At 44.1% G+C, this 12,752-nt stretch overlaps 1 protein-coding gene across 1 annotated transcript in view; it reads left to right on the forward strand.

Moving 5' to 3' along the window:
- SDE2 (SDE2 telomere maintenance homolog) overlaps nt 1–12,752 on the forward strand; it is a 27,463-nt gene that overhangs the window by 11,659 nt on the left and 3,052 nt on the right. The window contains exon 5 of the mRNA XM_012805881.2: nt 1,908–2,412. Coding sequence (XP_012661335.1) covers nt 1,908–2,412 — 505 coding nt within the window. The remainder of the gene's footprint in view (nt 1–1,907; nt 2,413–12,752) is intronic.

A 12,752-nucleotide genomic window follows, 5' to 3' on the forward strand; every position in this document is an offset into this window, starting at 1 on the left:
GTTGAGCTATAGGCGCCGAGCCCACTATCTAGGTTTTGTTTTCTCTGTTTTCTCATAGTCATCATCCAGGTCTTTCGTCACTTTGCCAGACCTGTCTTCACCACTTCTGTGCACGCAAGTGAAGAGCACAGCAGCACTTTCACTTGTTCTTCTGATGGTTCTCTCACCCCTCCTCGTTGGTTGGTTGGCCACTCAGTTCCCTTGGGCCAAGTTCTGAAAAATAATGGATCTTGCTTATGTGCAAATGGATCTTGCTTCCTTGTTGGCGTCCCCTTGAGAAATAGATAATTATTAACCAAAGATCAGATAACACTGTGAGTTCAGCTTAGAACTCTGTGTGTTCTTTCCGAAATGGGAATTTAGTGTTCCTGAGAGAAAAGGTGGTGGTACTGCTCACTTTTTTAAAAATCAGGTTTATTGTGACATCATCTATATGTAGTAAAATTCACCTTTTTGGTTGATTGATTCTATGACTTGTGAAAAGTACTAACTACCATCACAGTTGAGATGTAGAGTATTTTAATTACCCTACAGAGTTGCCGTGTGCCCCTGTATACTTAACTCCCTTCCCTCTCCTCAAGACCTTTGTAACTGCTGATCACAGAGGTGATATTTGTTCCTATAGTTTATTCCTTTCTAGAATGTTTGGCTTCTTTCACTCAGCGTAATGCTGATTCACCCATGAGCCAGGTGTGGTGGCTCACACCTATAATCTCAGCACTTGGGGAGGTTGAGTGAGAGGATTGCTTGCAGCCAGGAGTTCAAAACTGGCCTGGCCAAATGAGTGAGACCTTTCTATATCAAATATTAAAATTGGCCAGGGTATACTTGTAGTCTCAGCTCCTTGGAAAGGTGATGTGGGACTATCATTTTAGCCCAGAAACTCAAAGCTACAGTGGGCTATGATCATACCATTGCACTCCATCTTGGATAACAGCATGTTCCTATCTTAAAAGATAAAAATTTTAAAAAAGATTCATCCAGGATCGGCACCTGTAGCTCAGCAGCTAGGGCTCTGGCCACATACACTGGGGCTGGCAGGTTTGAACCCAGCCTGGGCCTGATAAACAGCAGTCACAACAACAAATTAGCCAAGTGTTGTGGCGGGCACCTGTAGTCCCAGCTACTTGGGAGGCTGAGGCAAGAGAATTGCTTAAGCCCAAGAGTTGGAGGTTGCTGTGAGCTGTGATGTCACGGCACTCTAATGAGGGCAGCATAATGAGACTGTCCAAAAAAAAAAAAAAAAAAAGATTCATTCACAGTAGCACAATGTACACGTATCACTGGTTCTTTATTCCTTTTTATTGCTGAGTTTCGTTGGTTGGTATGATTGTACCACAGTTTATCCATTCTCCATTTGGTAGACATTTGGGTATTTTCCAGGTTTTAGCAATTATGGATAAAGTATAGGCTTTTCTTTTGTTTATAACTGTTGATTATCTAATCTCCAGCAATTGAAATTAATTTGAGAGAAAACTCTGAATTTTTTTTTTTTTTTTGAGACAGAGTCTCACTTTGTTGCCCTTGGTAGAGTGTGTCACGTCTCATACCAACCTCCAGCTCTTGGGCTTAGGCAATTCTCTTGCCTCAGCCTCCTGAGTAGCTGGGACTACACGCACCCACCCCAACACCCAGCTATTTTTTGTTGCAGTTTGGTTGGGGCCGGGTTTGAACCTGCTATGCTTGGTATTTGGGGCCAGCACCCTCCTCACTCAGCCACAGGTGCTGCCCTGAAATTTTTTTTATGTTTATACCTCTGTAATGAATATCTTATTCTGAAATTTACCTGCTGTCCACCTCAAGCTACCAGCTTTTATACAGATAGAGTCTGTTTCCTGGACAAATTGGAACTCTTTGCTTTACATAAAAGCCATAAATAGTGTTACCCCTTTCTGTTGTTCTGACAGGTTTGGTGTGGAAGGACTAGAGACTGCAGTGGGGTCCAGTTCTGAGAGCTCAGATGATGACAGAGAAGAAACACCTAGTACCTCAGAAAGGAGCATCCATGGTCTAAAAAACGTCAGTGATAGCGCTGAGATGGCAGCCAAATTTCCCAGTAGTTCTCAGAGGGTAGAAGTAGTGAATTCAGCCTTTGGATCACCAGAAAAACTGCAAATTCCAGAGATTGCCTCTACAAAAGATAGTTTAGAAGACTCATTTGCTGAATTGGGAGAGACATCTACCAAGGAGCACGTGGACAGCAAGATGGTTTTAGAAACGGAAGAGATCCGAGAGAGAAAGAAGGCAGAGGGTAAAGAACCTATAGAAGAGGGAGCAGTTGGGGCTGGACTGAAAAAGGATAAAGAGACAAAAGAAAGGACTGATGGGGAAACAGCTGGCAAGGTAGCACCTGGAGAAGATAGAGAGAAAGCTCCTGTTGCCAAACTGGAGGAAAACCAGCCTGGAAACACAGTAAGTACTTTTGGGGGGTCAGTGTTTAGAGTCAAGTCAATTTATTATTATTATTATTTGCAGTTTTTGGCCAGGGCCATGTTTGAGCCCGCCACCTCCAGTGTATGGGGCCGGCGCCCTACTCCTTCGAGCCACAGGCACCACCCACTCAAGTAAATTTAATCTCTACAATAAGTCATTAAAATGACAGGCCAGGCATGGTGGCTCATACCTATAATCCTAGCAGCTGAGGTGAGGTGGGTGATTGCCTGAGCAAGAGCGAGACCCCGTCTCTAAAATAGCTGGGCGTTATGGCAAGGCGCCTGTAGTTGGACTGAGGCGAGAGAGTCATTTGAGCCCAGGAGTTTGAGGTTTTGTGAGCTGTGATGCCAGGGCACTCTACTGAGGACAAAGAGACTCTGTCTGAAAAAAAAAAAGAAAGAAAGAAAATGTGCCTTTTCCTATCAGCTGCATATCAAAAGGCTTGTTTAATACTAATAAATACAGATGATGAGGAAGCTTGTCTTGTCCCCCCCAAGAGATTTTTTTGGCTGGGCATGGTGGCTAATGCCTGTAATCCTAGCACTCTGGGAGGCTGTGGTGGGAGGATCCCTTGAGTTCAGGAGTTCTAGAACAGCCTGAGCAAAAAGGAGATCCCATCTCTATTAAAAATAAAAAAAATTAGCTGGCAATTGTGGCAGGTGCCTATAGTCACAGCTACTTGAGAGGTGGAGGCAGGAGGATCACTTGAACCCAGGAGTTTGAGGTTGCTGTGAGCTAGGCTGATACCATGGCACTCTAGCCTGGACAACAGAGGGAGACGCTGTCTCAAGCAAAAAATACATTTTTTTAAAGCTCTTTTTTTTTTTTTTTTACCTCAGAAATGTGTTCATTTCATTCATGTTTTCAAATTTCTGGGTATAGACATTTTTGTAGTATTCAGTGAACATCTTTTGTCTCTCTGTGGTATCAGTTATTTCCACTTTTTCATTTCTGATTAACCTTCTTAGAGATTTTACTTCTCTGCTTCTAATTAATCTGGCCAAGAGTGTATCAATTTTATGTTTTCAAAGAGCCAACTTTTTGTTTCATTACTCTTCTAAATGAATGGTTTCAATTTTGTTTAGTTCTGTTGTGATTTTAGTTATTTCTTTTCTCCTGCCTGATCTGGGATTGGATTGCTCTTTCTTTTCCAGCTCCTTGAGATGAATGAGCTGTTAGATGGCTGACTTGCCCTCTTTCTGATTTCTGGTTGTGGGCATTTAATGGGATGTTTCCCTCTGAAGACTGCCTGCCTTTGCAGGGTGGCGCCTGTAGCTCAGTGGGTAGGGTGCCAGCCACATACACTGAGGCTGGCGGGATCGAATCTGGCCCTGGCCAGCTGAAACAGCAATGGCAACTGCAACAACAACAAAAATAGCTGGGCATTGGGGTGGGCGCCTATAGTCCCAGCTACTTGGGAGGCTGAGGCAAGACAATCTCTTGAACCCAAGAGTTTGAGGTTGCTATGAGCTGTGATGTCACAGCACTCCACTGAGGGTGACATACTAAGACTCTGTCTCAAAAAAAAAAAAAAAAAAGACTGCCTTGGAGTATCCCAGAAGTTTGATAACTTATGGCTTCCTTATCATGCTGTTTAGGGAATCTAATGATTTCCTTCTTTACCTCCTCTTTGTTTAGCAATACTGTTTAGATTCCACAACTGTGAGAATGAGTGCTTCTGTTGGCCTTGAGTTCTATTTTTATTGTATTGTAGTCCATAAATATACAAGGTATGATTTAGTTTTTTTCCATTTTTTTCATGAGTCAAGATCTCACTTTCGCTCAGGTGAGTCTTGAACTCCTGAGCTCCAGCGATTCTCCCTCCTCAGCCTCTCACAGTGCTGGGATTACAGGTGTGAGCCACCATGCCCAGTGATTTCTATTTTTTTAAATTTGTTGAAGCTTTCTTTGTGTCCTAGGATATGATGATCTTGGACAGTGATCCATGAGCTGATGAGAAGACCGTATATTCAGTAGTATTGGATAAAATGTTCTGTAGTTGTCTGTTAAGCCTAATTGTTCTAGAGTCATGTTTAAGTCTATCATTTCTTTATTTAGTTTCTGCTTGGAGGATCTGTCCAGTTTTGTCCATGAGATGTTGAAGGCCCTGGCTATTAGGGTGCTGTCGGTTATCATATTAGGTTTGTTTTATAAATTTGGCAGCCATTTATGTTAGGTGCATATATGTTTAGAGTTGGTATATCCTTTTACTGTATTGTTCCCTTCACTAATATATGTACAGTGCTGTCTTTATCCTTTTTGTTGTTGTTTTAAAGCCAGTTGTATCCACAAACAAGAAGAGGATTGTGACACCCACTTTTTTTGGTACCCATTTGCATGAAATACTGTTTTCACCCCTTCAACCTTAGTCTTCACCTTAATCCTTACTCTCAGCCCTTGGGGGCTGCTAGATGTGTTTCCTGAAGACAGCAAATACTTGATTAGTACTTTTTTTATCCAGTCAGTCAGCCTGTGCCTCTTCAGTGGGGAATTCAAGCTGGTTTAAATTTTCACTATGTCATCCTCTGTAGAGGACTCACAGCAACCTCAAACTCTTGGGCTTAAGCAATTCTCTTGCCTCAGCCTCCCAAGTAGCTGGGACTATAGGCACCTGCCACAACGCCCAGCTATTTTTTGTTGTAGTTGTCATTATTGTTTTCAGCAGGCCTGGACAGGTTCAAACGTTTGACTGCCAGCTCTGGTGTATGTGGCCAGCCCCATAACCACTGAGCTATGGGTGCTGAGCCTAAGCTGTTTACTTTTTTTTTTTTTTGAGACAGAGCCTCAAGCTGACCCCTGAGTTGAGTGCTATGGCATCACAGCTCACAGCAACCTCCAACTCCTGGGCTCAAGTGAGTCTCCTGCCACAATGCCCAGCTATTTTTTGGTTGCAGCCGTCATTGTTGTTTGGCGGGCCCGGGCTGGATTCAAACCCGCCACCTTAGGTGTATGTGGCTGGTGCCTTAGCTACTTGAGCCACAGGCGCCGAGCCTTTTTTTTTTTTTTTGGAGACAGTGTATTACTATGTCATCCTTGGTCACGTGCTATGGCGTCACAGGTCACAGCAACCTTAAACTCCTGGGCTTAAGTGATTCTCTTGCCTCTGCTTCCCAAATAGCTGGGACTATAGGCGCCGGCCACAACGCCTGGCTATTATTATTACTATTATTATTGGTTGTAGTTGTCATTGTTTGGCAGGCCCGGGCTGGGTTTGAACCTGCCAGCTGTGGTGTATGTGGCTGGTGTCCTGCCCACTGAGCTATAGGCACTGAGCCTCTTTATATTTATTGGGGGAATTGATTCTGTTTGTCTTGGTATGTGGAAGACTGTTGTCTTGTTTTATCACTTGGTCCATTGTAGAACTGAGGCTTTGTCCTTTATTTTCTGAGTGTCTTTACTTTGCTGGCAGTCCACTGTTTTGGTCTGTGTGTAGTACAGGTCTATGTATTGAGTGCTTCCTCCAGGGCTGGTATTATAGTGGCACGTTTCCTCAGGGTTTGCTTGTCAGTTAAAGATACAGTTTCTCTATCGAAGATGAAACTTAGTTTTGTAGGGTACCAGATCCTAGGTTTGCAGTTGTTTTGTTTGAGATGATAGAAAATGGGAGTTCACTCTCCTGTTGCTTGTACAACTTCCTCTGGAATTCTGATTTGCCTCATGGGTGAGCTGCTGCCTGAAGAATCTTTTGATTTTAACTTTGGCCAGGTTAATTACAATGTGTCTAGAAGATCCTCTGTTTGAATTGAGTCAGTCCCAGTATTGATATACATCATGTAGGTGAATGTCTGAATCTATAGTGCTATTAGAGACATTTTCAGCTTAAATATACCAACAAGATTTCCATGCTATTGGGACTCTCTTCTTCCTCTTCATGGATACCTATAATTTGTATATTGGGATGCTTAGAGTCATCCCATAATTCTCTAAGAGAATTATGCTTATACTTTGACTCTGCTTTTCTGCCTCTGTTAATGACTGAGTTAGCTCAAGAGCCTTGTCTTCTGACTCTGAGACTCTTTCTTTCTTTACTATTATTGAAACTTTCTATTGTGTTTTTATTTTGTTTTCAGACAGTGTCTCACTTTGTCATCCCTTGGTAGAGTGCCAAGGTGAATCTAGCTCACAACAACCTTAAACTCTTGGGCTCTTGTCTCAACCTCCCAGAGTGCTAGGACTGCAGGCATGAGCAACCACGCCCAGCTGTTTTATTTGTTTGTCTATTTTGTTTTGTTTTGTTTCGTTTTTAAGACAGAGTCTCATTACGTCACCCTCAGTAGAGTGCTGTGGTGTCAAACCTCACAGCAACCTCAAACTCTTGGGCTTAAGCAATTCTCTTGCCTCAGCCTCCCAAGTAGCTGGGACTACAGGCACCTGCCACAACACCCAGCTATTTTTTGTTATTATTGTCATTGTTGTTTAGCAGGCCCTGGCTGGGTTCGAACCCACCAGCCCTGGTGTATGTGGCTGGCGCCCTAACCACTGAGCTATGAGCACGAGCCTGTTTGTCTATTTTTGTGAGACAGAATCTCACAGTGTTGCCCAGGTAGAGTGTGATAGTGTCGTCCTAGCTCATAGCAGCCTCAAACTTAGGAGTTCAAGCAATCCTCCTGCCTCAGCCTCCTGAGTAGCTACAACTACAGGTGCCCGTCACAATGCCCAGCTAATTTTTCTGTTTTTGACAGAGACACAGTCTGACTCTTGCTCAGGCTGGTCTTGAACTTTTGAACTCGAGGGAGGAGCTTTAGCCTCCCAGATTGCTAGAATTATAGGCATAAGCTGTTGTCCAGTATGCCTAACATTCTATTATGTGTTGAAACTCTCTGAATGACGCCTTCAATTATTTTAGCTGCCTTATTTCTAATTGTGTCTAGATCAGTGGTTCTCAACCTTCCTAATGCTGCAACCCTTTAATACAATTCCTCATGTTGTAGTGACCCCCCAGCCATAAAGTTATTTTCATTGCTTCTTCATAACTGCAATTTGCTACTGTTATGAATTGTAAGGTGTTTTCTGATGATCTTAGGCAACCCCTGTGAAACGGTTGTTTAATCCCCAAAGGGTCGTGACCCACAGGTTGAGAACTGCTGGTCTAAATCCTTGGGGACTTTGTCTTACCTTTCTCTCTTTCTTTCTTTTTTTAAGAGACAGATTTTCACTTTATGGCCCTCGGTAGAGTGCCATGGTGTCACAGCTCACAGCAACCTCCAGCTCCTGGGCTTAGGTGATTCTCTTTTTTTTTTTTTTTTTTTTTTTTTGAGACAGAGCCTCAAGCTGTCCCCCTGGGTAGAGTGCTGTGGCATTATACCTCACAGCAACCTCCAACTCCTGGGCTCAAGCGAGTCTCCTGCCTCCGCCTCCCAAGTAGCTGGGACCACAGGCGCCCGCCACAACGCCCGGCTATTTTTTGGTTGCAGCCGTCATTGTTGTTTGGCGGGTCCAGGCTGGGGGTTCGAACCCGCCACCTTAGGTGTACGTGGCTGGCGCCTTAGCCGGTTGAGCTATAGGCGCTGAGCCAGGTGATTCTCTTGATAGCCTCCTGAGTAGCTGGGACTACAGGCGCCCAGCACAATGCCGGGCTAGACTTTGTCCTATCTTTCATTACATTTTGGGGTCAACTTTTGGTTTTCTATTTTCCTTCAATTCCCTTCATTGTTTTTGCCATCCATAATCTGAATTCCCTTTCTGCCATTTCCATAATTTCTTTGCAGTTGGGATCTTCTGAAGTAGCTACATTGTCATCCCTTGTGGGAGATAATCTGATCTGATTCTTCATGATGGCGGTGATTTTTTGTTTGTTTTGTTTATTAAGAGACAGAGTCTCACTTTGTTGCCCTTGGTAGGATGCCATGGCATCACAGCTCACAGCAGCCTCCAGTTCTTGTGCTTAGGTAATTCTCTGGTCTCAGCCTCCTGAGTAGCTGGGACTACAGGCGCCTGCACAGAGCCTGGCTATTTTTTTTGTTGCAGTTTGGCCGGAGCCAGGTTTGAACCCACCACCCTAGGTATATGGGCCGGTGCCCTACCCACTGAGCCACAGACGCTGCCCATTTTGTTGTTGGTTCTTCTTCATATGTTGTTTCTTCTTCTTTGACTCTGGGTATGTCCTTTTTTTCTTTAATTTTTTTTATTATGAAACCAATTTATAATCAATCACAACAATAAATGCCTTTTGGGTATGTTCTTCTTGTTATCTTTTTTTTTTTTTTTTTTTGCAGTTTTTGCCTGGGGCCGGGTTTGAACCCACCACCTCTAGTATATGGGGCCGGCACCCTACACCTTGTGCCGTAGGCGCTGCCCTGGGGTATGTTCTTTTTAAGGCGGATTAAAATTTTTTTTCTTAAGATACTAGGGGGCACTTCAGTATTATGAAAAAAATAGCTGCTTTTGGATGTGAAGCTCCGAGGCTGGAAATTTAATTTTACAATGTCTTGTGGCAAGTTGTTGAGGAGATTGGAACCGATTTTCCTATTCTTGAAGCAGATGCCGTGCAGGTGGGATGCAGTGCCCCAAGTGGGCAGAGCCATATGTCTGACAATCAAGGGTGCTGCAGCATGTCTCTGGAAAATGTGTGACCTCTGTCACTGAGCCAAGGGATGTGGACTCATGATCCAGACTGTGCCTAGAATTTGAAAAGTGGCCTATGGGTGTGGCACCTGTAGCTTAGAGGCTAGGATGCCCACCACATACACCGGAGCCTGCTGCCTCAGCCTCCTGAGTAGCTGGGACTATAGGGATCCACCCACTATGATACCTGGCTAATTTTTCTATGTTTTTAGTAGAGACAGAGTCTTGCCTGGGCCTACCAAACAACAACTACAGCAAAAAAATAGCCAGGTGTTGTGATGGGTGCCTGTAGTCCTAGCTACTTGAGAGGCTGAGGCAAGAGAAGCGCTTAAGGCCAAGAGTTTGAGGTTGCTGCGACGCCACAGCACTCTACCAAGGGTGTTTAAAAAAAAAAAAAAAAAGAAAAGTGGCCTACGGTCGGAGCAGGACCTCCCTAATCTATTTAGGAGAGCTGTGGGCTCTGCCCAAAGATGGCTACCCATACCTGGAAAGTGGAGCTAAAGTTGGTTACACAGTTGATTGCTGAAAAGCCACATCACTCTGGACCCTTATGGCCTTCAGTGAATTCAGTTTCTCAGGGTGGCAGAGCCTCAGTCCTCTACTACTTGATAGGCACCCAGGTCACCCGCTTCCCAGAGTTCACTCTCATACCTGCCTGTATTCCAGAAGAGAAGTACCTAGTTGCAGGTTGGCAGCTCCATCACTAAAGTGAACCCAGGCCAGACCACACTCCCTAGCTCCAGGCCACAGCTGTAGGGCTAGTGTTTGAGCACTCAGTGCTCTCGTGGATGCCCAGCTCCCTCATGTTTCCCTCTGCTCTCTATGTGCAGGGGGGAAGGCCCACCCTGGCCGAGGAGTAGGGGATGATACGATCCACTGGCAGCCCCCCAGCAACTCCCATATGTAGGCTCTGTCCCTGGGTCTTCCCGTTCCCTTGCACCCATTTTTTGTGTGCACCTCCTTTTCCTTCTTAGCTTTTCCACCATATCCCATGCTGTCACTCTGCTTTCCCACTACTTTTTTTGAGCAGGATGATCTAGAATGTGGCAGGTGGTCCTCCCTCTACTCCCTGACCTTCTTTTTTTTGTTGTTCTTTTGCCCGGGCTAGAGTGCTGTGGTGTGAGCCTAACTCAACAGCAACCTCAAATTCCTGGGCTTAAGTGATCCTGCTACCTCAGCCTCCTGAGTAGCTGGGACTACAGGGATCCACCCACTATGATACCTGGCTAATTTTTCTATGTTTAGTAGAGACAGATTCTTGCTTGGGTTAATCTTGAACTCTTCAGCTCAAGCAGATCTCCTACCTCAACCTCTTTGGAGTACAAGGATTACAGGCATGAGCCACCATGCCTGGCCATGCTCCTGAATTTACACTGTTTTTCCACCTTGCTATCAAGATGGTATCCTTGATTCCATAATTCATCAATTCTAAGATGCACATTTTAGCGTCTCTGAAATGAGACATATATTATATATTATAGCTTAATTCGTATTGTTCCTTCTCAATACATTCAACAATGGAGGCTTATTAGATAGGTGGCATTTTAAATCAGATGCTATGTGCTCATTTTTCCTGTTACTAAATTGCTGTTCAGTTTTTTCTTTCTCATGTGAAAGATAGTTTGAACCATAATTGTATGCTGGATGTGAAGCTTTCTGTAGAAGAGGAATCATTCCCTCTTAATTTATCATTAAATCTTAAGTCCTGGCTCAGTGCCTATAGCTCAACTGGCTAAGGCGCCAGCCACGTACACCTAAGGTGGTGGGTTCGAATCCCCAGCCCGGACCCGCCAAACAACAATGACGGCTGCAACCAAAAAATAGCCGGGCGTTGTGGCGGGCGCCTGTGGTCCCAGCTACTTGGGAGGCGGAGGCAGGAGACTTGCTTGAGCCCAGGAGTTGGAGGTTGCTGTGAGCTGTAATGCCACGGCACTCTACCCAGGGGGACAGCTTGAGGCTCTGTCTCAAAAAAAAAAAAAAAAAAAAAAAATCTTAAGTCCTACATTCAGTGTTTTTTATTTTTTGTTTTTTTGGAGACAGAGTCTAACTGTATGGCCCTTGGTAGAGTGCTGTGGCGTCACAGCTCACGGCAGCCTCAAACTCTTGGGCTTAAGTGATTCTCTTGCCTCAGCCTCCCAAGTACCTGGGACTACAGGCTCCCACAACAACGCCTGGCTATTTTTTGTTGTTGTTGCAGTTGTCATTGTTGTTTTAGCTGGCCAGGGCTGGGTTTGAACACCCCAGCCACTGAGTTACAGGTGCCAAGCCCAGCTATTTTTTTTTGTTGTTGTTGTTGTTGTTGCTGCAGGCCCTGGGCTGGGTTTGGTGCCAGCCACATGCACCAAGGCTGGCGGGTTCTAACCTGGCCTGGGCCTGCCAAACAACAATGACAGCTACAACCAAAAAATAGCAGGGTGTTGTGGTGGAAGCCTGTAGTCCCAGCTCCTTAGGAGGCTGAGGCAAGAGAATTGCTTAAGCCAAAGCATTTGAAGTTGCTGTGAGCTGTGATGCCCCAGCACTCTACTAAGGGTGAGAAAGTAAGACTATGTCTCAGAAAAAAAGTCATTTTCATTGGACTTACTTTCTGTCAAATAGTTGGTTATTTTCAGTGGACTTGCAGCAAAAATATTTCATGTGTGTTTTTTGATTTAATGGTTTGCTTTTTAGAATAGGTAAAACCTAAACTACTTAATTTCCTTTGATAAACACATAGACTAAAATTAGCTTAACTGGCACCTCCTCAATCCCTGCTAAATAAGCAGAAATCCACAGATTGCTCTTTCTGGAAAGGATATCGAAATCTTATGCTAAGAGCTTTAATTTGATACTCATGTTATCTTTGGGGTTGTAAGCATGTAATTTTTATGTTAAATGTATACATTAGAAGCTTTATCCTGATTGAAGTCTTTGAAAAACAAATAGAGGACCAGTGGAATAAAACCTGATATTTGATTTCCAGTGTTAACCATGGAAGTTTTGTTATTGGTGTTATGATAATAGTTGTTGTATTCTTTTGTTGTTTTTTTGCAGTTTTGGGCTGGCTGGGGCTGGGTTTGAACCTGCCACTTCTGGTATATGGGGCTGGCGCCCTACTCCTTGAGCCACAGGCACCACCTGTAGTTGCTGTATTCTTATTGTCCAGGTGTGACTCTTCAAAAACACAGAAGTGGTATTTTAGATTTGGCCATAAATAATGAAGGTGAAGTTTACTCTGGAAATCTAACATAGTAGTTTAAAAAAAAAAAAGGTCAGGCGGTGCCTGTGGCTCAAAGGAATAGGGTGCTGGCCCCATATACTGGAGGTGCTGGGTTCAAATCAGGCCCTGGCCAAAAACTGCAAAAAAGAAAGATCAGGCCAGGCATGGAGGCTGAGGCAGGTGGATTGCTTGAGCTCACAGGATTGAGACCAGCCTGAGCAAGAGCATGACTCTGTCTCTAAAAATAGCTGGGTGTTGTGGCAGGCACCTGTAGTCCCAGCTACTTGGGAGGCTGAGGCAAGATAATCACCTAAGCCAGGAACTGGAGGTTGCTGTAAGATGCCAGGGCACTCTATCGAGGGCAGTAAAGTTAGACTCTTGTCTCTACAAAAAGAAAAAAAAATGTCTAAATCCAAATTCATTCTTTGTTGGCATTGTTAGAAGTATATATTTTTGTCTTAAAATCTGTGAGGCTGCTTGGTGGATAGAATAGTTGGAAATCTATTGAACATTATTTGAGCTATGTGTGAACTCTGACAATCTTTTTTTTTTTTTTTTT

Source organism: Otolemur garnettii, unplaced genomic scaffold, assembly GCF_000181295.1.
Source record: "Otolemur garnettii isolate 467f Iridium unplaced genomic scaffold, OtoGar3 scaffold00045, whole genome shotgun sequence".
Lineage (NCBI taxonomy): Eukaryota > Metazoa > Chordata > Mammalia > Primates > Galagidae > Otolemur > Otolemur garnettii.